The sequence below is a fragment of the Mobula birostris genome, chromosome 17 (assembly GCF_030028105.1).
Source record: "Mobula birostris isolate sMobBir1 chromosome 17, sMobBir1.hap1, whole genome shotgun sequence".
NCBI classification, from domain to species: Eukaryota; Metazoa; Chordata; class Chondrichthyes; order Myliobatiformes; family Myliobatidae; genus Mobula; species Mobula birostris.
In genome coordinates this window covers 64,104,517-64,131,524 of record NC_092386.1, presented here as the reverse complement: position 1 = coordinate 64,131,524, position 27,008 = coordinate 64,104,517, and the positions used below count along the sequence as shown (strand labels likewise).

At 41.2% G+C, this 27,008-nt stretch overlaps 1 protein-coding gene across 2 annotated transcripts in view; it reads right to left on the bottom strand.

Moving 5' to 3' along the window:
• Nucleotides 1–27,008, bottom strand: part of tmod1 (tropomodulin 1) — a 94,966-nt gene that overhangs the window by 2,664 nt on the left and 65,294 nt on the right. Inside the window, exons 7-10 of one of the 2 annotated variants that reach the window (XM_072281807.1) lie at nt 21,481–21,588; nt 12,528–12,671; nt 11,154–11,298; nt 9,677–9,741 (exon numbers count right to left, since the gene is read on the bottom strand). In XM_072281807.1, the coding sequence (XP_072137908.1) occupies nt 9,677–9,741; nt 11,154–11,298; nt 12,528–12,671; nt 21,481–21,588 (462 nt within the window). The remainder of the gene's footprint in view (nt 1–9,676; nt 9,742–11,153; nt 11,299–12,527; nt 12,672–21,480; nt 21,589–27,008) is intronic. The other variant, XM_072281808.1, reaches the window with a different exon arrangement.

The following is a 27,008-nucleotide window of genomic DNA, read 5'->3' as shown; positions in this document are numbered from 1 at the left end:
TGTCCTTTTGATATTACAACTGGCTCCTTCACAAACCTGAGTTTCCAAGAGAACAATTTATCTTCTACCTTCTTCTAAAGTCCAGATTAAAAGACTAAGCAACCTTTGCTCATTATACAATCTCTCTAATTTACACTTGCTGCATTATGTCTTGTACATCCTTCCCCAAATAAGGCAATGACATGGCCAATATCATGGTGCTGCAATTAATATTGCTGCTCATAGTTCCAGCAAGCTATGCCTGATTCCAGTCTCTGGTGCTGTCTGTGTGAAGTTTGCATATTCTCCTTCTGACTGGTATTCTGGTTTCCTCCCACTGAAGATTAAATGTTTGTTACTTAGTCATGGTAAATTTCTACCACCATCCTACATTAGGGATATGGAAACAGTCGTAAATTGATGTGTGAAAAAAAAAATAGGTTACAGCAAAGTTAGTGGAGATATGCAAATACTCTGAGAATAGGTATGTCATGGTCCCTTCTGGCAATCCCCCACCTTGCAATTTATCTCAGCATTTGGGCCTCAATCACCTCATTTAATTTCCAATCATTCCCAGGTTCCACTAACTACACACACCTGCTTCCCATCAGAAACTGCAGGACAAGGACCCTGTTATCACAACAAGGAGCTGCCAGGGGAGCAAGTTGTTCAGCTTTGAAGAGAAATGTATGTGGCTTTAGTGAGATCCATGTTGGACTATGGAAATATAGTATATGGATCAGCAGCTAGGTCTCTTATAAGGAAACTGGATGTGATTCAGGCTCAGGCCTTGAGAGTGTGCAGTGGGGCTTTTAAAACATCACCAGTGTCAGCCCTACAGGTAGAAATGGGAATAATGCCTTTGGAACTAAGAAGGATGCAACTGATGGCAAACTACTGGGCTAACTTGCAGGGGCACAATGATTCTCACCCTGCTAAAGGAGTGCTGGGAAAATGGGAGGTTTCAGAGGGATACCTTTAGTTGGGTAGGGAATGATATCGCGAAAGAATGTGAAGTGTTTGATCTGAGGATAAGTCCTTCAGTAGTTTATCTGGTTGTAGCTCCATGGAAGTTTGTATGGCCTGACATAGACTGGCATTTGTTAGAGGTAAAAAGGAAAGAAAGATATAAGACAGATTTGGTAAATGCATTTAATTGTCATGTGATGGAAAAGTATAGTGATTATACTCACATTTATACGTATGGTGCGAAGGAACCTGAAACAGGAGTGACAGGGTTTGGGGTGGTTATACCAGCAAAAGAAATTGGAATCAGCAGAAGAACATCTAATAAGTTAGGGGTGTTTACAGTGGAGATGCTGGCAGTGTTGGTTGCGTTGCAATGGGTGCAGAAAGCCAGACAAGTCAAAGCATTGATATGTTCAGATTCATCCTCAGTTCTAGCAAGTTTAAGGTCTTTTCACACAAACGGTCTGCAAGATGTACTTTATGAAGTCCTTCAGTTAGTTACAAGAATTGCAAATCAGGGAGGTCAGGTAAAATTTCTATGAGTTCCAGCACATATAGGGGTGAAGGGGAATGAGAGGGTGGATGAGTTGGCAAAGAGGGTGTTAAAGAAAGAAAATGTGGAAATGCACATTAGTATCAGTAAAGCAGAGGTTAAGTGTGTAATCTGGGAAAAAGTCAACCGAATGTGGCAAGAAAGATGGGACAGGGAGGCATTTATATCAAATACAAAAGAGTGTTGCAGTTACTAGGGTAGGTAATGGAAACAGAAGAGAGGAAATTGTGTGGACTAGGTTAAGGCTGGGGCATTGTGCATTAAACAAAACATTGAAAATGATAGGGAAACACCAGACAGGATTGTGTGAGAAATATCAGGAGGAGGAGTCAGTAGAACATGTAGTTTTGTGTTGCAGGAAGTATGGGATACAGAGAGAGATGATGAGAATTAAATTAAGGGAGTTGGGGGTGCAGGAATTCACATTAAAAGGGTTGCTGGGCATGGGTGAGAGAGCACGTCTGGGTATTTTTAGTGTTTTTAAAGGGTACAGGGGTTTTTTATAGGATATGACGGATAAACAGGAATAGGGTACTAGGATGGTCAAAGATGGGAGGGTAAAGTGTAGGTTTGTGTGTGTGTGTGCGCGTGCGCGATTGGGTGAAGAGATTTAGAATATATGTCTAGTGCACATTCCAGAGCAGAGGGTGGTGGTAATGCACCATTAAGCTGGATGCCAACCACCGTAAAACAAGATACAGACAGACAGACAAAGGGAGCTGCCAGTTTGCTGGTCGACTTGTGTATGAGTAACCTCGGTCCCTGGTTCTTAGGACTATCAGTTCTAAGTCTAGCATCATTCCTGAATTCTCTATTAAAACCAAGACTCCGGGTAAAGACTCTCTTGGACACCAATTCCACGCTCGTTATGACCGTAATGCCTCCCAACTAGGCCTCTGTGCCTGTGTTCAGCACTTGGGTTCGTTCCACCACCTCATCCTTGCAACAAGGTATGGACTGAATGGTTTCAGTGATTCCTGATGTATGGAAACATGAATCTTAAATAATACTCCAGGGTACACTATTGTCTCACCAAAGCCTAGTGTAATTTTAGTAAAACTTCCTGATCTTGGTACTTCATCTTTATTGCAATAAAGCTCAATATCCTATTTGCTTAATTACTTAAAGTACCTATTATCAGAACCATTTGTCACACATGAAAAACACTAGCACTCACTAGCACACACACCAGTTAAATTCTTTGTTAGATAACCATAGCATAGAAACATAGAAAATAGGTGCAGGAGTAGGCCATTCGGCCCTTTGAGCCTGCACCGCCATTTATTATGATCATGGCTGATCATCCAACTCAGAACACCGCCCCAGCCTTCCCTCCATACCCCCTGACCCCCGTAGCCACAAGGGCCATATCTAACTCACAAGGGCCATATCTAACTCATATATAGCTCTCCCTATATTCAAAGTATGTTTATTACCAAAGAATGGATAAATTATACAACCTTTTAAATTATAGGTAGTCATAAAACAAGGAACCTGAAAGAACCCAATTTAAAATAAAAGACCAACACCGATGCACACAGAAAAAGACAAAAACAAAACAAATCATGCAAACAACAAGCGAGCAACAACAGCTTTTCGATCCAAATTGAGTCCTTGGATCTAAATCCCCTGAGTGGGCCCAAGGCCTCAGTATTCAGTTCATCATATTGACAGGGCAAATTGCCACAAAGTTCGCAGACATGAAGCACGGCAGCCAGGGCGGTCTCACAGCCTTAGCGTTGCAGGGAGAGAAACCCCCAGTCTATCCGCGTAGGTGTTTAACCTGTTCTCAACTCCTCCAAATCAGCCCAGGGTGATCCAACCTCTCCCGACACTTGACACCCATCCCTCCCGGTCTGTATGGACCAACATTTAGTTGTCCGAGTGGTGGATTGCACCACACGGAGTGTATTATACTCCAGCCGTCTTCTGTTTGACCACTCAAAACTTATTAGTACTTCTTTACAGACATTTTGTGCCCCCTTCACAATTTAACTTGCCACATATATTTTTACTGACAGCAAATTTGGCTCAGTACACTTGGTTCCTTCAAATAAGTCATTAATATAAATAGTTGAGGTCCAGGCAATGAACTCTCTGATGCTTCATTTGTTTCCATTTGCTTATCTGAAATGATCCATTTATTACAGCTCTTATCTCTTAACTAACATGCTAATTGTGGAATAACTTCTTATATGATACCTAATCAAATAGCTTTTGGGATTACAAGAGAAAATAAAACTGGTTTACAGTTCTCTGTAGACTCCACCCCCCTCCCCTTTGTTACAAGTCCTCTTTATTTTTTGATCAATACTATATCAATTTTTCAGGGGTCTTGGGACTACTTCGGGCCACAGTTTAAGAATTAGGGGTAGGCCATTTAGAACAGAGTTGAGGAAAAACTTTTTCACCCAGAAAGTGGTGGATATATGGAATGCTCAGCCCCAGAAGGCTGTGGAGGCCAAGTCTCTGGATGCTTTCAAAAAAGAGATGGATAGAGCTCTTAAAGGTAGTGGAATCAAAGGTTATGGGGATAAGGCAGGAATTGGATACTGATTGTGGATGATTAGCCATGATCACAGTGAATGGTGGTGCTGGCTCGAAGGGTCAAATGGCCTACTCCTGCACTTATTGTCTTTTGTCTATTGTCTACCGTCTATTGTCTACTTTCACCATCTATTCCTTTTCTGTGAATTTTCTTTTTAATCTGGTATGAACAATTCTACTTCCTAACTTTCAGAGCTAATGTCCTAATACATTCCTTTATTATCAGAGTTTCTCACCTCCTTTTCCATTACGCCTCTCCTGAAATATTCCAATTATCCTAAAATTGACCATTTTGCAAACTTGTTCAATGCTGGCTGTTAGTTTATACCAATAATCCCTATTCCCGCAGTTGATTCGTCCATCTTGTTAGAAGTGCTTTCTGCATTCAGGAAGATAGAGCCCATGTTTTTGAACCATTTTTCTCTATTCTAATCTATTTAACACTATTAAACGCTCTGTAAATTCAGGCCACCCTAAGCAATATGTTACTATTTTCCATGTCCCTCTGCTGAGGCAGAGTTTTATAGGGTATGTTCTGCGGTTACTATTCCCCTCATCAATGGATCATATTGGCATTAGCATCGATCAAAACTCTTCTATTTCATCTCTCCTCAACTTCTGGTTTGTAAGAACAATCTCGGCTGTTCTAATCCCTCCAATTCCAATCCCTCAAACCGATCTAAATACAGGCATCATTTTAGTAAAAGGAGGAAGTGTAGACAAATAAGTACAGATGTACTGCTTAAAAATGCTGCCAGTACGCAACGTAAGAAAAATCAGTCTAGTGGTTGGGGAGAGGGGGAATATGTAGCCCAGTTTACCGAGGAATCCAAAGGGAAAATACAGGGCAGGATTTGGCAATGATATTCTAATCTACTCGAATGTAGCTGAACACATGGGGGGTCGGGGAGCAAGATAAACGTGTGACTTAATTTTTGCAGCTACTAGACGGTGAATAAGTGTCTGATCGACCCTAGGTGAGGATTACCCTGCCCTTCCAGTTGTCTGTTACTTTAATTCTCCACTCCAACTTTTGGCATATGATACTGTTCCTGTGAAGTCCAATGTCACCTTGAGGAGCAGCATCTCATCTTTAAGAAGGCAATAATCTTAGTAACTAGTGCTTCTAGTTTGTGGAAAAAAAACTGCCCAATTTTGATGAGAAGTTGTCAACCTCTGCTGCCTAACCTACTGGGTATTTTTAACATTCCCTTTTATTTAAGAACTCTATTAGCTGTGATATGTCCAACAGTTTCAACATTGGTTTTTTTTTGTTTCCTCAGAATTTATTTATCTGACTTCATTTAACCTTCTTCAGACTGATCGAGCTGTTGTTAAGAAGCCTTTGGCACCCTCACAGCTAGCACCACCACATGTCTCAGTCTCTCTTAGTCTCACCTTATCAAAGACATTCCCTTGAATCTTTCCAGGCATATCCATTTTCTGCAACTTAAGACATATTTGTTTTATAACTTTTTCCAGCTTTGATGAAAGGTCATTGCAGCATCAGTTTGTTTGTTTGTTTATTTAGCGATACAGGACGGAGTAGGCAATTTCAATCCTTTGAGCTATGCTGTCCCAGCAGCTTCTGACAAACCTAATTAACCCTAACCTAACCACAGGACAATTTACAATGACCAATTAACTCACCCGATACATCTTTGGACTGTGGGATGAAACCAGAGGACCGGGAGAAAACTCACACATTCCTTGAGGAGGACGTACGGAGACTCCTTACAGAACAGCACCAGAATTGAACTTCAGACTCCAGAAATTCCCGAGCTGTAATAGCATCATGTGAACCACTACTCTACCATGGCACCACAGGTGCTGCTTAACCAGCTGAGTATTTTCAGCATTTTGATTTTATTAGAGAAAATTCCTTATAGCAAAAAAAGATGAATACAGATGTTCAAAAATCTTAGATATAGTAAACAAGGTTACAGTCAGAGGTCACAGATTTAATATTCTCCAGGAAAGCAACTGGAACAAAAGAAGAAAACGATACCTAATGCAGCAAGTTACGGTCTGGAATACAATGTGTGCATTGCATTGCATGATGGAACATGTTGAATTACTGCATTTGCAAAGGAGTAATTTGCAAGGTTGTAGAAAATGAGTAAAGCAAAGGAGCTAATGGATAGTTCCCTCAAAGACCTGGCAGACGGACAATGGTAAAATAACTTATTTTCTGCATTATTCAAGGATTTGAAATCTCTTCTGCTTCAAGGCTATCATGTCATTCCTACCTGGACAAAATATTTCATTCTATACTGGTTAATCATAACTACCTGATTTTGCTCTCAGTGTCCCTAAAGTAATTAATCCTGTCTGTTCTCGTAACCATTTAAATTAGGTTTCAAAGTGCTTTTAAGAATGTAATCTCAATTGTTTGTCATACAAACATAGAAAACCTACAGTACAATACAGTCCCTTTGGCCCACAAAGCTGTGCCGAACATGTCCTTACCTTAGAAATTACCCAGGGTTACACAGAGCCCTCTATTCTTCTAAGCTCCATGTAGCCATCCAGAAGTCTCTTAAAGGACCCTATCGTATCTGCCTCCACCACTGTCACCGGCAGCCCATTCCAAACACTCAGCACTGAGTAAAAAAACTTACCCCTGACATCTCCACTGTACCTACTTCCAAGCACCTTAAAACTGTACCCTCTTGTGCTAGCCATTTCAGCCCTGGGAAAAAAACCTCTGACTATCCACACAATCAATGCCTCTCATCATCTTATATACCTCTAACAGGTCCCGTCTCATCCTCCGTCTCTCCAAGGAGAAAAGGCTGAGTTCACTCAACCTATTCTCATAAGGCATGCCTCCAAATCCAGGCAACATCTTTGTAAATCTCCTCTGCACCCTTTCTATGGCTTCCACATCCTTCCTGTAGTGAGTCAATCAGAACTGAGCACAGTACTCCAAGTGGGGTCTGACCAGGGTCCTATATAGCTGTAACATTACCTTTCGGCTCCTAAACTCAATCCCACGATTGATGAAGGCCAATGCACCGTATGCCTTCTTAACCACAGAGTCAACCAGAGTCATCTCTTCAAAAAGAAACAAAATTCGTACCATAGATATGCAAAAGAGTTTCTCGTGTTCTAAAGTTCAGACATAAAAGGCTTACGAAATTCATTTTCCTAGTTTAAAAACCAGTGAACATCTGAACTACCAGCATTCTGAAGTGTCAGTTTTGAAGCAATCTTTAAAAGTGACCAAGAACACTTTCAGCCTTCTGATTATGTTAATTTCTTGTCTGACTATATGAATCCCACTTTTAAACTGCTATTTTTTTCACTCATTTTGCATTTTGTTTTGTAAATCTATCTCAAAATAAATTAATCTTTATTCTTAAAGTTCAGTTCTGCATATAAAGCTGTACAAAGCATTCCGTGCAACATTTTTGCATCTGGTATCACTGCCAATTGCTCTTAGGTCAGAAATTACAGTTACTAAGTCTCACCCATTCTCTTCTCTTTCTCTCTATAAAAGATTCAATATGCACTACACAAGCCACTCTCCTATTATGGTCTCTTTTTTTCTCTGTACATCTTTTCTTACTAAAAGTACATCTATTTTGGCCTTACTGTAATTAGATTCCAGATGGTTGGCATGGTGAACCAGCACCTGACTCATACACTTGAATCTGTTCTACCGTTAGTCTATAAAATGTGTTTAACCACTTGATGCTAGTTACCGAACTCCAAATTAGAACACAGAACAGTAAAGCACCCGTCAGGCCATTCTGCCCATGACGTTTAGCCGATCTTGATGCCAATTTATACAGAATGTCCTCCTCGCATTTATCATCCATATCCCTTCATTCCCTTCATGTTCATGTTTCTATCTAAAAACTTCTTAGGCTCAACCAAAGGGCCTGTTTCCACGAGTACCCATTTAACCAGTCCCAGGCACCTGCCACTCTCTGCATAATAAAACTTGCTCCTCACTTCACCCTCTAATCTTTAAAGGTGCTTGACCCTGGGAAAAGATTCTGACTGTCTACTCAATCTATGCTTCTCATAAATTTATAAACCCCTATCAGGTCTCTCCCCCAGCCCCCAGAATTTTAGGGAGAGTAACCTAAGCCTGTACAACCTTTCTTAATAGCTCATACCTTCTGATCTGGGCAGAGTCCAAGTAAACCTCTTCTGCACCTCTCCATCATTCCTATAATGGAGTGACTAGAATATGCATGCAACACTCCCAAGTGTGAGTGTGGTCTGACTATAGTTGCAGCATGTCTTCTTCACCCTATACACCTCTACCCCTATTAATAAAACAATATAAATGTTTTTTCTTAAATCATGTTTGCACAAAAAAGTTTCACCTGGGCCCAGTGTAGTATTGACACTTTCCATCAACTAGGTTTGGAACACCAAAAAAGTCAATATCGAAAAATTATTATAACTTATCTACAGTTGAAAACTAATTTAGTCAATCATCTTTTGTGTAAAATACAAAGTGTTTTCTTGCACTACAAAAATGTTCTCTACTGAAATGTCTGTTTGGCAATATTCCGTTGTGTGGCATAGTATACTCTTAACTTTGTTCTGTTGGTTCTTCATCCTTTGTCCAACAACACACAAAATTGCTTACTGTTGCTTGGTGATTAGGGGATTTGTGGCAAGAAGCTGAGAGGTAGGGTTCTTATCCCCCAGTGAATGCACTGTATCTCTATTCCAAATGTTAGCAATATTATCAAAAGTGAAGCAAAGTTATTAGATCTTAGCCTTACTAAGTAATAAGGAGTAGACACACATGCAAAGTGGCTGTGGTGATAGCAAATCAATTCTTTTCAAACATGCCGATGTAAACATCCCAATAAAACTGAACACTACTTCAGATATAATGAAATAGATGGTAAAATGTTGTTATAATCTTTCAGTGCTGAAAATGCAATTGCCAATTTCTGTTTGAAAATTTGTAAAGTATTGAGTTCTGTGCTTGAAAAGCTATATCACAACATTAACTTTGTACACAATGACAGCATGATGACAGAAAGAATGTTAGCTGCTGGGACACGTACAGCCCAATTCAAATGATCAGAACTGTCTCTAATATCAGATTCTGAGCTCAATCCCCTTTCCAATGACAGTCAATCATAGAGTCAGAAATTAGCCCCAAAGTGAAATAATGCACACCTTGGAAAGCGGAGATTCAGTAAAAACAGCACTGAACAACTTTGAGATAGGACTTATAATTAAAATGGCTATTACTAAATGGAGGTTATTGCAACATTCTTTGACTCTGCCTCATGCTGTATGTGAAAAATTGCTTCCAAGTGGCATTTTGCAGTTCTTTTAAAGAAGTGACAATATACAGAATTTTTTTTTAAATCTCAGCTAAGAAAAAGGTATTATAACAGAAGAAATTTCACTGCTGCAGGCATAGATTTGCTAGTTAATGCAATTTAGATCTATATATAAAAAGGATATCCAGAATTATTAATCATAAAGAATAATTGTGTAGCAAGAAAAACAGGAAAAGCAGTGGAGGAAAGGGGAAGGGGATAAATCTGCAGTCAGAGAAAGGGAAGTTGGTGTAGTCCAGCAGAAAGGCAGTGTAAAGCACTGCCAATTCAGTAAGGGAGACTATGACCAAAAAATACTATATACTTATATCTCCTCCAGCTCCAAAGCTGAGAATCTAGGCCAGGAACCATCTGCTCTGTTAATGCGAGCTGCAACAAAAATTGAATTGTTAAGAACTCCTGCAAAACAAGACAACCAGGGATTCTAAAAGGAAAATTCATTAATGTATAAAATCCACTGATATTGGAAAGTTGAAATAAAAAAACGAAAAAGCTGGATCGTCAGAAGTCAAGCAGCATCTGTGAAACTTCACAAGTTGAAACCTTAACTCTGTTTCTCTCTCCGAAGATGCTGCCTGTCCTGCTGAGTATTCTCAGCATTTTCTGTTTTTACTTCAAACTCACTAAGAATGTTTTATCACAACTTTTGAAAATCCCTCTTATGGTAGTCATTAATATATTAGATTAGCAGCAACTTCAGATTCTGTTTCATTCAAGGATGGTGGACTTAAATTGCCTTTATTATATTTTGCCACTAACTCAATTTACTAGCATTTTGAATTTAATGCAGTTCTAAATTTTTGACTAAACCAATTTATTGAAGGTACTGAGAGTCATACATAGTCCCAGGCGGCAGAGTTGTGGAACCCACCGCAATAATGACGTAACTAGTGGATGTTTTATTGTCGTAAGCATTTAAATAGTAATTACCTCTGGTGCTGTAGCTCTGATGAGCAAGTTAATCTTCACTTCAACCTCAAACTGAATTGAACTCAGTAAAATAATTCTTGAAAACCACCCACCTCCTTCCATTCCTTAGACCCATAAACATTTTCACAAATCTATACCATGGACTTTTCTTCAATTTTTCCAATTAGTTTGAGTCTCTTCTCTCCTCTCCTCAAGTGCAGGTTGCTACATACGTGCCAATGTCTTTTGCTCTTTGTAAAGGTTTTCCACGCTATGCATAACTCAGTTTCTCTGTACTGCTTAATGCAAGTTCAACTTCTTAGCAATTATATAGAAATATGAGAATGTGTCATGAAATGAGCATTTCAGTTTTGTCTCCCTAACGTGAAATAACTTCTCTAACCAGTGATTTCTACAACAGCACACTTGGAAGTGGAAACTCAACAGGAAGGAAACCAGAGCTGGAATTTTGAACGCAACAACTGGGAAAACATATTAAACAAGTTTTTATATAAATTACATGGCATTCGTATGTTAGCAATAATGGAGTTTTATTTGTTAAAAAAACAATAGGCACAAAGAATTGGAACTGCTATATCAATCAGGCAATTTTTCGTGAGAGCGCAGAGCTTAAATATAGCAAAATGTATTTGAACTTTTCACAATTAAATTAAACAAAAATGCTGGTGCATAACAATTATATCATTACATTAGATATTATAGCTATTTCAATACTGCAACTTGTAAATGGCAAATATAAAGTTTTCTTGGTATTTTATATTAGTCTGAATACTAAAATTAATTAAACCAAAATTAAATGTGGTATCTGAACACATCGTAGAACATTGTGGCGACAAAGGAAGTCATCTTACCAAGGTCATTGTTGTTCATCACAGCATTAGAAGCTCGAAGCCTTGGGCCTTGCTGGGTGAAATGATAGCCAAATTTCAGAAGCGCTCGATTTTGTTCCAGCATATTTGCAATTTCCATTTCCACTTTATTACCCAGCTGCTGACACTATGAATAAAGGAAGGAGATGCATCATATACTTTGATAAACTGCATTTACAAGATAACCCTAACATAATAAATATCCCAAGGCACTTTAACTAAACAAGCAGTAGCTAACAGAATCCTATCTTCCTTTTGCAACACACAAAATGTTGGAGGAACCCAAAAGGTCAGGCAGCATTTTTGGAGGGAAATAGTTGATGTTTTCGTTTGAGACCCTTCATTGGGACAGGAAAGAAAGGTGGGGGGAGGGGGAGGAGCAAGAACTGGTAGGTGATAGGGGATGACAGGCAGGTGAAGGATGGGAAAGTGGGAATGAGGTAAGAAACCAGGAGGTAATAGATGGAAGTGACAAGGAGCCAAAGAACTGGAATCTGATAGGAGACTACACTAGAGAAAGAATAAAAATTCTGGTATGGAGAAAACCAGAGGGAAGGATGTGTGGGTGAGGTTCAGGTCAAGGGGAGGGGGAAAGGTAAGAGATGGGTGACAGGGCGGGTAGGATAAGGGAAAACCAAGGAGGGTATAGAGGGGAGCAGCTACTGAAAGAAATCAAAGTTGGAATGTCACAACCACGGATTCGGCAACACTGCAGATGTGGCAATTGCACTCGTGGATATGCATGTGTCAACTAATTATTATTTCATTGTGACAGTATTTAACTCCATTCATTCCGTCGCAGTATTTGTCGAGACTTGGACACAGCAACGCTTCACTGCCGGTTTGCATTCCACCTTGTCTGTGTAGGCTTCGTTTTCCATTTGAGAGTTTTAGTTAATGGCCCTGCTTGGCCTAGCACTTATTGTTTTCTTTTCCCTTTAACACTGTTCATATTAAAGTCTGTGAACTATCGACCTGCTTCAGTGTCTCTCACTCCGCACCTGGGCCATAGACGAACCAAGTGACATGGAGACTACCAAGATGGAATATGACGTGCTCTCCCTCCAATGTGCATTTGGCCTCAGCTTGGCAGTGGAGGAGACCATGGACAGACAGATTGGTGTGGGAATGGGAAGTAGAGTTAAAATGTCTGGACACGAGGAGATGTAGACAGAACGAAAGAGCTCATGCAATAAATAACACTGATTTTCCCTGTACAGGCCAAAAGCTAAATATAGCCTACTGTTTAATTTGGGATTTACCCACAAAAAACTTCACACCATATTTTCAAACCATATAAAATTTACAATTGAAATGAGTTAAACACATTTTGAAGGAAAACTGAACACGTCTGACCTGATTGTCAATCTTAAGTTCAACCAAAGATTTATTGTATTGGAGAGCTTTCACTAGAGCCAGGATTCCATTACCAGTGATAAAGTTGGACTCAATGTTCAAACTCTTCAGTGTTTTGTTAACTTTCAGCATCTCTGCAAAAGACTTGACAGACAGTAGATTTATAAAGATATTAAATATCAAAGATGATACCTTTGATTACCATGCATTGAACAAAGTCTATTTTAAATATCAATTGTTCATTTCCATGACCAGAACTGTTTGCAAATGCTTGCTACATCAAAGTGCTGTACGTATCATTCATTTTGAAATTTAATATATCTGTTGTCACACTGTCAATCTAAAATTCTTGGTTCTAAGATGTATTGTTTCCTCTAATGTTTATGTGACATTTTTATTTCTGCAATAACATTTAATAATTTTCAATGTGAAGAGTGGTTTTCAGCCTGTAATATTATTATGTAATCCCATAAAATCCTCATGATCTTGGAATTGGGCAAGAATTCCCAGTAACAGTTTGGTTGGATATAAGTTTTCATCAGTATAGTCCGTGAAGGAAATCTAAAAAATGTCCAAGTTAGAGACGAATTTTGGTTGATTTCCTATAACACTCGTATAAGATCATAAAAACAAAAGAGATGGGAGCAGACACGAAGAAATCTGCAGATGCTGGAATTTCAAGCAACACACATAAAAGTTGCTGGTGAATGCAGCAGGCCAGGCAGCATCTCTGGGAAGAGATACATTTGACATTTTGCGCCGAGACCCTTCGTCAGGACTAACTGAAAGAAGAGCTAGTAAGAGATTTGAAAGTGGGAGGGGGAGATCCAAAATGATAGGAGAAGACAGGAGAGGGAGGGATGGAGCCAAGAGCTGGACAGGTGATTGGCAAAAGGGATATGAGAGGATCATGGGACAGGAGGCCCAGGGAGAAGGAAAAGGAGGGGGGGAACCGAGAGGATGGGCAAGGGGTATAGTCAGAGGGACAGAGGGAGAAGAAGGAGAGAGAGAGAGAGAGAATGAATACATATATATATAATATATAAAACGGATGGGGTATGAGGAGGAGGTGGGGCATTAATGGAAGTTAGAGAAGTCAGTGTTCATGCCATCAGGTTGGAGGCTACCCAGGCAGAATATAGGGTGTTGTTCCTCCAACCTGAGTGTGGTTTCACCTTTACAGTAGAGGAGGCTGTGGATAGACATATCAGAATGGGAATGGGATGTGGAATTAAAATGTGTGGCCACTGGGAGATCCTGCTTTCTCTGGCGGACAGAGCGTAGGTGTTCAGCAAAGCGGTCTCCCAGTCTGCGTCGGGTCTCGCCAATATATAGAAGGCCACATCAGGAGCACCGGACGCAGTATATCACCCCAGCCGACTCACAGGTGAAGTGTCGCCTCACCTGGAAGGACTTTCTGGGCCCCTGAACAGTAGTGAGGGAGGAAGTGTAAGGGCATGTGTAGCACTTGATCCGCTTACAAGGATAAGTGCCGGGAGGGAGATCAGTGGGGAGCAGAATTAGGCTATTCATCCCATTGAGTCTGTTCCACCATTTCATCATTGCTGATCCATTTTCCTTCTCCTGTCTTCTCTCCATGCTGACTTTGGCCTATTTCATTATGTGCTCGAAGTACCCTGAGACCTCATCCTTAACGATTGATTCCAACATCCTTCCAACCACTGAATCAGGCTAACTGGCTTATAAATTCCTTCCTTCTTAATGAGTGGAGTGACATTTACAATTTTCTAGTCCTACAGATCCATTCCAGAATCTAGTGATTCTTGAAAGATCATTACTAATGCCTCCACAATCTATTCAGCTAACTCACACAGAACCCTGTGGTGTTTGTCCATCTGGTTCAGATGACTAATCTACCTTCAGACCTTCCAGCTTCCTTCACCCTAGAAATAGCAACTGCACTCACTTCTGCCCCTGACACCTCCGGCATCTTCCTAGTATCTTCTGCCATTTCTCTGTTCTCCATTACCACCATTCCAGTGTCACTTTTCAGTGGTCCGATATCTACTCTTGCCCCTCTTTATATGTCTGAACAACTTTTGGTAGCCTATTGGATATTATTGACTAGCTTACCTTCATATTTCATCTTTTCCCTTACGGCATTTTTAGTTGCCTTCTGTTGGTTTTTAAAAGTCCCCCAATCCTCTCCCTTTCCACTAATTTTTGTTCTAATATATTACCTCTCTTTTGCTTTTAGGTTGCTTTTGACTTCTCTTGTCAGCCACGATTTGCATCATCCTGCCTTTAGAATATTTCTTCTTCGGGATGTATCTAATCTGTGCCTTTGGAATTGCCTCCAGAAATTCCAGCCATTGCTGTTCTGCTGTCATCCCTGCTAGTGTCCCCTTCCAATCAATTTTGGCCAGCTCCTCTCTCATGCCTCTTTAATTCCCTTTACTCCATTGTAATAATGATACATCTGACTTTATCTTCTCCTTCTCAAATTGCAGGGTGAAGTCTATCACATTATAATCACTGCCTCCTAAAAGTTCCTTTAACTTAAGATCACTAATCAAATCCATTTCATTACACAACACCTGTCAGTAATATTTGAGTAATATTGTAAATATAATGTTTGATTAAGCATTCTCTGTTTACATAATGCATTGCAAGTTATCTATAGAAGTACATGAATGGCATACATCATCATGCCACCAAGTCTTGCGTACACGCTTCACTTAAAGTAAAAATGAAGTCAGACTCATATTCTGGACTCCGTGTTTTCCTTCCAGTTAGTTTAATGTTTTGGAGTCACAAAACATAAAAATGGCAATGAGAATGTTTTAAACAAACTAGAGACAACTACTTGTTGAAGCAGTGAAAGGTTCAAGTGTAAAAAATACACGGCAAGAAATAATCAAGTAAAGCAAACAGCACAGGGTGTGCTTATTCTGGAATGGACAGAGACTGCTGAGCTTTTAAAAAAAGGCAGAATATGGAAGAATTCATAGGTTTTTAAACAGTGAGTATTGGGTGTGATAAAGTGATTTTTGGGTTTAGCACATTTATATTTAGCAAATGACTTTGACCACCAGTCTTTGGGTCTGAGTCTAAATTATGGTTTTAATTTGGAGCGCAGCTCTGAACAATGGGTTCCTAAAAGTTGTGAATCCCAGACCTTGCAATGCTGATGAAAATTCATTTGAATGTCTGTGGTGTGGGTGCAGATCAGGAGGTTTGATGTTTGTGTGTAGTTTCAAAGAAAACATCGTAGATACATTGTAAATACGGAATTATCCTTTCATGTTTAATACTTAAAATATCGAGCCCCACATTAGGCTAGCCAGACCTTTCCAACGAAAGCATCTCCATATGATGCCTGCTGTACCTTGTTTTGTTGAATAATGGAATAATTCATAGGTTCATAAACAGTGAGAATTGAGTGATAATAATCATAAAAAAGAGCATAAGTTGCTGGCTACATCGGAAGGATTGATGAGTTTGATTACATAATGGATAACTAGCTCATGTACATTGAGCACACAAATGAAATAGTCAATGAGAAGCCGGTGGCAATTTTCCTGAATGTGTTAGATTTAAAGGCATATAGTTTGCTCAGAAGTCTAACTGCTCCAGCCAAACCAGCTGAAATGAGCTCTAATGATATTGTGAATGTAATACAGGAACATTTAAAACCAAAACCAGTCAATTGCAGTATGCTTTAGGTTTCATAAGTGGAGTCAAAAGGAAGGGGAATCCATTTCAGCATATGTGGCTGAATTGTAGAAGTTGTCTGAGCATTCTCAGTTCAGTAATGGGCTTAATGATGAGAGATCATTTAGTTTGCAGAATTTTACAAGAAAACATTGAAAATTGGCTCCTAACTGAAGCACAAGTTATATTTAAAAGAGCAGTGAAATTCCTACCACTAAACATACCTTTACTTCATCCCATCCCCACTTTCTGCAGGCATCACTCTCTCTGCAATTCCTTTGTCCATTCATCCTTCCCAGTACTTATTCCTGCAGGTGGTCTATGTGCTACACCTACCCATTCACCTCCTCCCTCGCCTCCATTCAGGGCCAGAAACAGTCCTTTCAGGTGAGGCAATGCTTCACCTGCGAATCTGTTGGGGTCATCTGTTGTGTTCAGTGCTCTCGATGCGGCCTGCTCTACATTGGTGAGACCCGTCATAAATTGAGAGACTATTTTGTCGAGCTCCTCTGTTCCATCTGTCAAAACCAGAACCTCCCAGAGGTGATTCCCTTTCCTATTCCCATTCCAACATGTTGGTCCATGTCTTCATCTTGTGCCACACTCAGGTTGGAGGAACAACATCTTATATTCCGTCTGGGTAGCCTGCAACCTAATGGCATAATCATCGATTTCTCCTTCCGGTAATTTTTTTTCTTTTTCCGCCTCTCTTCTTCTATTCTCCACTCTAGCCTTCTACCTCTTCTCACTTGCTTACCACTTCCCCTTGGGTCCCCTCCTCCTTCCCTTTTTCTTGTGGTCCACTCTCCTCTCCAATCAGATTTCTTCCTCTCTAACCCACCTTTCCCACCCACCTGGCTTCACCTATCACCTTCTAGCTATCCTCCTTCCCCTCCCTCCACCCCCTCCACCTTATTCTGGTGCCTTCCCCCTTCCTTCTCAATCCTGAAGAAGGATCTTAGCATGAAATGTCAACAGTTATTTCATTCTCATTTCCGTAGACGCTGCCTGACCTGCTGAGTTCCTCCAGCATTTTGTGTGTTTTGAGTTGACATAGCTGTATCAATGGAAACAGCAGCCACAGAAGCGACTGAGTCGCCATCAGGAATGAAAGTGAGCCTGAACAAAACAAAGCATCTAAATAGAATCCAGTCTGGCCAAGCAAATTGTGTTACCATTGTGGCTGGAGCTCACAAACACCAGACGTGCAGATTTAGATGTGAAACTTGCAGAAAATGCAACAAAGTAGGATACATACAAAGAGCATGTCAGGCAGACAAAAATAAATGGACTGCACAGGGAAGAGAAAAAGCCAAGCTGCAGTTTCAAAAAGAATGCTAATTTGCATGTTGTTGATGAAAACTCTGATAAAGGTGAGAGTGACTCAGGACTGGGTAGCCTTGAGATCTAGAACATCTCATGGAAAGCCATGGAATAGACAAGCAATATGGCTTACACCAAGGGTGAACAGCAAATTAGTTAAAATCAAATTGGACATTCACTTGGCTGTTTGAATCATTACACAAAATGAGTTTGAATGGAATTTCAAAGACACTGAACTGAAGCCTGCAGATATTGCAGATTCAAAAAAAAAACTTATACTGGAGAAAAGATGACTCCTGTGGGAATGACATTCGGAATACTGAAATACAACAACCAACAAGCTACATTGGGTTTGTATGTGGTAAATAAAAACGGAGAGCCAGCATTGTGGGGTTATTGTTGGTTGAGACAACCACAACTTGGCTGGAGATCCATCCACCATTTACATGCCACATCCCCTGCAGCACAGCCATCTGAATGCGATTTAAGAAAGGTACTGGATGATGCCACAGCAGTGGTCAAGGATGGCATTGGAAAACTCAAACATATCAAGGATAAAATATTGTTAAAGGAAAACCATACATCCAAGTATGATCCTGTCTGGTTCCTTATACCATCTGTGATAAAATAGCCAGTGAGCCAGATTGCATGGAGGCCGAAGGAATTCTTTCCATGGTTGAGTGGAGCCTGTGGACAATGCCAATGGTCCAGTAGCCAAAGAGAATAGCACTGGCAGGATCTGATGTGATTTTAAGGTCATCGTCATCCCAGTACTGAAAGTAAATCAATATTCTCTGCCCAGGGTAGAGGATATTTTTGCAAACCTTTCTGGAGGAAAATATTTCAGCAAAGTGGACCTGGCTGAGACCAGCTTACAGATGGAGATGGGAGAAGAGTCCAAAGTATTTCTCAACGTAAAAACTCACAAAGGGCTCTATTGCAATAAAAGGCTTATTTTTGGATTCACATCTGCACCTGCACTCTGGCAGAAAACTATGCAAGACATCCCAGGCACTCAGTGTTACCTGGATGACAAGGAGCATCTCTAAAATCTCAAAACAGTGAGCTAAATTATGGGCTCAGAGCATAATGCCACAAGTATGAATTCTTTAAACCAAGCATCACGTACTGTGGTCACACCATTGATGCACAAGAAGTACACAGTGAGCTGAGAAAATTTAACCAGTGGTGGATGCCCCAAGGTTAAAGGATGTGTCACAGTTGCTGTCCTCGTTAGGATTTGTCAATTACTATAGCAGGTTCCTGCCAAACCTGACTAATGTGCTCAATCACTTGAACTCATTACTGCAGATCAGGAAGAATTGGCAATGGACAAAGCATTATGAAGTGGCTTTCCAAAAGGTAAAGGAAATGTTGACATCAGACACTGTGCCCTCACATTATGATCCATATCGTCCAGTGAAGCTTGCCTGTGACACCTCATCCTATGGAATAGGTGCAGTCAAGTCAGACGTTATGAGTAATAGAAGTGAACGCCCCACAGCATTTGCAACACGTTCCCTTACTGCTGCAGGGAAAACTTGTGCACAGATTTTCAGAGAGGCCTTGAGTTGGGTTTGGAATGTAAAATGTCTTAACCAGTACTTGTATGGGAGAGTGTTTATCCCCATTACTGATCATCAACCACTACTGTCAATTTGCAATCGACAGAAGGGTATTCCACCAACAGCAATAGCATGAATGTAAAGGTGGGCTCCATTTTGTGCAGGACACAATTACAAGACTGAATTTAATCTTGGAAATACTGATGGGCTGTCCTGTTTACCCTTGGAAAAGGAAATAATGGAAAAATTCACAAAAAAGAGAACTCCTCCTGGTTTCCTTTCCCTAATGCCAATCAAAAGTCTCCCTATAACAGCAGAGATGAACCAAAGAGAAATGCAAAAAGACCCCCACACTGCCTCAGGTCTACATGGCCACCCAAAGTGGCTGTAATGTACATCAAAAACTGCTTGTTCCCCCATTTTTACCTCGCCAGACTGTACTTGCCCTTGATGGAGTTTGCCTTATGTGGGGATTGAGAGTTGTTGTACCATCCAAGCTGAGAGCTGAAGTGTTGGAGGAGCTACATGCTGGTCAGTTAGGCATGGTTAAAATTAAAGCATTGGCTCAAAGCTCTGTTTGGTGGCCTGGGATTGTTCAGCAGGTTAAGCAACTTGTGATGCAATGATTGGGGTGCCAACACATCCAGAAGATGCCAAGAGCAGTGCCTCTCCATTCCTGGGATTGGCCTGCATTGCCCTGGCAGAGGATTCATGTGGATTTTGCCAGACCATTCATAGGCACAAATTTCTTGGTAGTAGTGGAAGCAGCTACAAAGTGGCCAGAAATTTTCCCAGTAGCCTCCACTGCAGCGTCACTCACTGTTGATGTGTTGAGAAGTCTCTTCTCAAGGACTGGTGTTCAAGAACACTTAGTCAGTGACAATGGACCAGTTTGTTACGGAACAGTTTCAGTCATTCCTAAAAATGAATGGAATTAGACATATTACATCTGCACCGTACCACCCAGCTACAAATGGCTTGGTGGAAAGGTTTGTCCAGAGTCTAAAGAACACTTTGTGAGCAATGTCAGCAGAACACACCACACTGCCACTGAATCAGAAGCTCGCCAATTTCCTCAGTCCTGACGAAGGGTTCCACCTGAAATGTTGACTCATCATTTCCACTGATGCTGCCCGACCTGCTGAGTTCCTCCAGCATATTGTGAGTGTTGCACCAATTTCCTCCTTGCATATTGCAACGCAGCACACTCAACCAACAACTCAGCAGCTATGCTGTTCCTGGGTTGTCCCTTGCATTCTCACTTGGATTTTCTCAAATCCAATCTCAGAAGTTGTATGTATGCAGAAGAAACAGCTAAGACAAATTGAGGGCTCCTCAAACAAGTAGATTTGATGTTTCATTCCTGGACAAGCAGTACTGGTGAGGGGCTACAGAGGAGATCAAAAGTGGGTGCTCGGAAAGACTAAAGACAGATCTGGACCACTCCTCTACACGGTGGAGACTGCATCTGATACACCAGAGATGACACACCAATCATTTGAGGAGAATAGAGCCAAATTTTAAAGAAGAAAGGAGACCACAGCTTCAGAACCACTTCCTGCAGTACCAGAGTCTCCTCCTAGAATCATCACGAAGAGGTCTCAGAACCTGAGGTTGTTGTACAACCACAAGTCTCACTTGCCAAGCGGAGTGAACCCCTTGTCAGGAAAGATGCTATCCCACAAGAGTACAAATCTTCCACTGTGATTATATCTTCAGGCCTGAATGGGACAATTAAAAAAATTTGCTATGCCATGGATATCTACAGTACATAGTGGTATTATATAGTGCACATTTTGGACAGGGAGGACAGGTGGTTTGGAAGAAGGGTTATAGTAGCCATCTTTGTCAAACTGGAAAACCCATCCCTGAACAGAGAGGGTGGGTACAACACCACCTATCAGCTGCTTATAATTCAGTCCTATCATCTCTACCCTGCATATCTCCACAACAGTTCACACCTCCATACCTGCAAAGATAAGACTAATGACCCTCTCATTACCTCTAGGACTCTTAATGTCCCTCATGTGATGGCTATATCTTTAAATAACTCAGAGTTTATAAACCAGAAAACTACCCACCATGGTTCAGAACTGAAGAAGCCTCTTGGATGAGTGGCGAACTGTCTTTGAGACAACATAGCAAATCAATTAGCCTTGATTTATTACTGCTTGATATCCTCCTAGTAAAATTATTTTGCCTTATATTGACTGTTTTAATGTATTTCACATTCTGCAAGTTTTTAAGTTTTTTCTATTTTGTCATTTCACCTTCAGCATCACTCATCACTCAAGCAATTTAATGTTGAATCTTAGTGTTTTAGTATTAAGAAAAATGAATATTTACTAAGCATAAACAGTCATTAACCTTTAGTCATTAATCATACTTACAATTGCAACGGGATCATTACTTCGGGTTCCTACAATGCTGAACTTCTTTACGTGTGTGTTATCCTTCAATGCTTCAGCATAGGCTTTCAGCGTGGCAAGGGGAATGTTCTAGGAATAAAATTAACTCAGCATAATGACAAGTATGATCAAAATAGCAAACCTGATCATTTTTGCACCTTATCTGATCCATTCTGTTGTTTCAAAACATTTACCGCACATTTGCCAGGATCCTGTATTCATCAAAAAATACACACTTCGAGGGTTTTTCAGCCACGTGATGTGATGCTCCCTGGCATCCCAACTTGTATTCAGTGTATATCTTTCTAGTTTTCATGTACCTGTATACCATCCCCTCCTCTCCTTCACAACTACTCCACCACATACACAGAAGTTGAGAGACAGTGTAACTATCATTTAAGCTACCAGCCAGCCATACACTCTTCTCACTGTTGCCATCAGAAAAGAGGTACAAGAGCTTCAAATCCCACACCGCCGGGTGCAGGAATAGATATTACTCCTTAACCATCAGGCTCTTGAACCAGAGAGGATAACTTCACTTGCCCCATCACTGAACTGTTCCCACAACCTATGGACTCACTTTCAGGGACTCTTCATCCCATGTTCTGGATATTATTTATTTATTTATTTATTATTTCCTTTTTTCCCCTTTAGTATTTGCTGTAAAGTAGAACTTTAGATTAGATTATGAAGACACGCAGTCCTCTTTTATTGTCATTTAGTAACGCATGCATTAAGAAATGATACAATATTTCCTCCGGTATGATATCACAAAACACAGGACAGACCAAGACTGAAAAAAACTAACAAAACCACATAATTATAACATATAGTTACAACAGTGCAGCAATACCATAACTTGATGAAGAAGTCCATGAGCACAGTAAAAAGTTCAAAGTCTCTCAAATGTCCCACATCTCACGCAGACACGAGAAGGAAGAAAAACTCTCCCTGCCATACCTGACCACGGTCCGACTCTGAGTCATCCGTAAACTTCAAGCTCTGATCAGCTCTCCGACAACGAGTACTGAGTGCCATCTCTATCCGAACGATTCGACCTCCATCTGGGTTGCCAACAGCAGGCAAAGCCGGGGATTTTGAGGCCTTCCCTCCGAAAGATTCCCGATCACGCAATAACAACAGCAGCGAACTGGTGTTTCAGAAATTTTTTCCAGATGTTCCTCTGTGCTTTCACATCCGTCTCCATCAAATCAGAATTGTCCACAACCCCTGTTTAACGGATATGATATCATTTTTCACCGGAGGGCTGCGCACGCGCGATGCGCTGCTCTCTCTCCTCCCGCCATCTACTTCTTTAGCTAATGAAGGTTATTACAGATGTGTAATCTTCTTAAACGTGTCTAAATCTATCTGTGACAGTGAACATGAAACACTATTTCTTTAAAATCCTTCTTGATCAGTCTGTAGCCTCTGACATTTACTTCCTCCTCCAATGTCTGTCCTCCATTCCCTGTTTGAGTGCCATTGTCCTTGCCTAACTTCAAATTTACTAATCCACCAGCAACTGAAACAGAGACTTCATTGTCTTCATGCAGTTAGTTCTGGAATACCCCAGTCATCCTTCGATTGCTCTCTTCTAACTTCTATGCTGCTCAAGTAAATTGAAAAGTTGAAGGAAGATTCCACACATACTCTTACAGTGCTGAGCTCGACCTTTCTTGGCTTTTTCACTCACTCTGTACTTTCAGTCAGCCTCTCCAATATGCAGGCGTACATGAAACAGAATTCCCCCAGTTAAATACACTGCCTTTCTTTGCTATCACAAACACTCACCCATCTCATCTTTACCAGGTATGAAACTTCCTCACACTGTTAGACCTCATTCTCACCTTTCTATCGCATATCCTCCCAATAGCAAAGAATTTGAAATTCCACCTTTGTAATATTACATCCACTGCCTCAACAACTATCATCCAGTCACACCTACATCCACTGCGATGAAGTGTTTTGAGAGGTTGATCATGAAACATATCAACTCCTGCCAGAGAAGCGATTTGGATTTGTCTAACGGCACAGCAGGTCCACAGTAGATGCCATTTTGTTGGCTCTTCATTCATCCCTGGAACCTCTGGACAGCAAAGATGCACACATCAGGATGCTCTTTATTGATTGTAGCTTGGCATTCAATACTATCATCCCCTCAAAACAAAACCAAAAGCTTCAATACTTTCTTGTGCAATTGGATTCTTGATTTCCTTACTTCCAGATCCCAGTCGGTTTGGTTTGGCAACAACGTCTCCTCCACGAGCTCCATCAGCACAGATGCACCGCAAGGCTGTGTGCTTAGCCCCCCTGCTGTACTTGATTTATAACTGTGAGGATAAGAACAGCTCCAATGCCAATTTTAAGTTTGCTGACGACACGCTACCTTTGGCCAAATCAAAGGGAGAGTGAAATCTGGCTGATTAGTGCAATGATGAAGGCGGCACAGCAGCACCTCTACTTCCGTAGTTTGACAACATTTGATATGTTATCTAAAACTTTGACAAACTTCTAAAGATGTGTAGTGAAAGTATATTGACTGGCTGCATCACAGCCTGGTATGGAAACACCAATGTCCTTGAATGGAAAATCCTACAAAATGTGATGGATACAGTACAGCCCATCACAGGTAAAGCTTTCCCACCATTGAGCACATCTACACGGAGTGCTGTAGCAGGAAAAAAACATCCATCATCAAGGCCCCCCAGCAGCCAGACAATGCTCTCTTCTTGCTACTGCCAACGGGAAGAAGGTACAAGTACTTCAGGGACCACACCACTAGGTTTAGGAACAGTTACTACCCCTCAACCATCAGGCTCTTGAACCAGAGGGGATAACTTGACTCAACCCCATCACTGAACCGTTCCCACAACCTATGGACTCACTTTCAAGTCTCTTCATCTCATGTTCTCGATATTTATTACTTATTTATTTAATATTATTGTTTCTTTTTCTCTTTTGTATTTGCACAGTTTGTTGTCTTTTGTACATTGTTTGATTATCTATCCTGTTGGGTGTGGTCTTTCATTGATTCTAGCATGTTCCTTGGATTTACTGAGTGTGCTCACAACAAAATAATCTCAGGGTTGTATATGGTGATATACCAGAGGTGATTGATAAGTTCGTGGCCTAATGTAGAAGGAGTCAATTTTTAAAAACCCAGCACATTTATTTTTCCTACATTTACACACTTAGTCCAGCAGTCATGGAGCATACGGATCCTTCCTTTGTAGAAGTTGGCGTCTTGGACCTCCAGAAGTGGTCCACAGCCGGGGTGATTGATAAGTTTGTGGCCTAAGGTAGATGGAGATGAGTTATTAACTTCAAACTCTCTGCATTTTCACTCAAAGGGTTGAACTGCACGTGCATGTAATGAGAGCTATATAACTCATCTCCTTCTACCTAAGGCCACAAACTTATCAATCACCCTTGCTGTGGACCACCTGGAGGTCCAAGACACTCTCGTTACATGCACGTGCAGTTCAACTCTTTGAGTGATAATGCAGAAAGTTTGAAGTTAATAACTCATCTCCTTCTACTTTAGGCCACAAACTTATCAATCACCCCTGCTGTGGACCACTTCTACAAAGAAGGGATCTGTATGCTCCACGACCGCTAGACTAAGTGTGTAAATGTAAGAGGGGACTATGCTGAAAAATAAATGTGCTAGGTTTTCTAAAATTGACTCCTTCTACCTTAGGCCATGAACTTATCAATCACCCTTGTATACATACTTTGATAATAAATTGGCTCATTCATTACCTTGGGTCTGAGATCAAGGAACAAGTCAATTTATACTAATGGCTGGAGTGGACCTGGAGCCAATTTGAAGCGGCAGATCTGAGACAAGGCAGAGTTGAGTCAGTGAGTCCTCTGCCTGAGAACAAGGAACAAGATGAGGTTTGGTTGATTGAGCATCAGGCCAAATTGAAAAGGTCAGGGTGTCGGGGCCAAAGGCGAGGGATGGGATGGTGTTCAGCTCACTGCTCAGTGAAGTTTACTCATCTCTGTGCTGACTTGAGGTTGTGGCCTGCAACTAACACTCACACCTTGGAAAGTCCAAATACCTGGCTGTGCTTCTACTCCCAGCTCATAGGCAGAGACAAGAGACTACAGTGCCAGTAATGAGGACCAAGAAGGTATGTTCAAGAAAGGTAGAGGAGTGATTACAGGACTGCTTTGACTCCGGCATTCTAACTGGTTGCATCACCGTCTGGTACGGAGGGGCCACTGCACAGGACTGGAAAAAGCTGCAGAAAGTTGTAAACTCAGCCAGCTCCATCATGGGCACCAGCCTCCCCAGCATCCACGATACCTTCAAAAGGCGATGCCTCAGAAAGATGGCATCCATCATTAAGGACCCCCATCACCCAGGACCTGCCCTCTTCTCATTGCTACCATCAAGGGGGAGGTACAGGAGCCTGAAGACACACACTCAACATTTCAGTAACAGCTTCTTTCCCTCTGCCATTAGATTTCTGAATGGACAATGAACCCATGAACACTTTCTCAGAAATTTTCCCTCTTTTTTTACACCAATTACTGTAACTTATAGTTTTTATTACTATGCAATGTCCTGCTGCCACAAAACAACATATTTCACTACCTATGCCAGTGATATTAAATCTGATTCTGAAATCCAGCTGAAAGGAACAGAAAAGATTTTCTCCCTATTAATCACATAGCTGAGTAATAGATCCTTCAGCCACCAAATCTGTTCTGACTACTAAGCACCCACTTACAATAATCACAGACTAATTCCATTTTATTCTCCACATGTTCCCAACATCATTCCTCGGAGTCTCTGCCACTAAAGTACAGTCACCTACATACTAGGGACTATCAGCCGTGGCCAAGTAATCTACCAATCTGCAACCTTTGGCATGTGGAAGGAAACTGGAGCATCCTGTGGAAACCCATGCAGTGACGGGGAGCAAACACCATGATGGTGCCACTCTCAGGCTGGAAGAGCAGCATCTCATATTCCATCTGGGTAGCCTCTAGCCTGATGGAATGAGGTTGGATTTCTCAAACTTCCTGCGATTTTCCCCTCTCCCCCTTCTCTCTTTTTCCATTCCCCATTCTGCCTCCTCCTCTTCTCCTCATCTATCTATCAGCTCCCTCTGGTGCCCCTCCTCCTCCCCGTTCTCCCATGGTCCAGTCTCCTCTCCTATCAGACTCCTTTTTCAGCCCTATACCTTTTCCACCTATCACCTCCCAGCTTCTCACTTCACCCCTCCCCGACCCTCCATCCTGCCTTCCCCTTCACCAATCACCTTCCAGCTTGTACTCCTTCCCCTCCCTGACCTTCTTCGTCTGGTGCCTTCCCCTTTTCCAGTCCTGATGAAGGGACTCGGCCCAAAACGTCAAACTTAGCATTTTGTGTGTGCTACAAAGAAAACCAGTCTTGCTCTTCAAGATGATTACATCTCGGTGGTTATTCAAAGTGTATTTTTACAAAATAACTCCCAAAAGTAAATGGGCTAACACAGCAATTGTTAGGGATT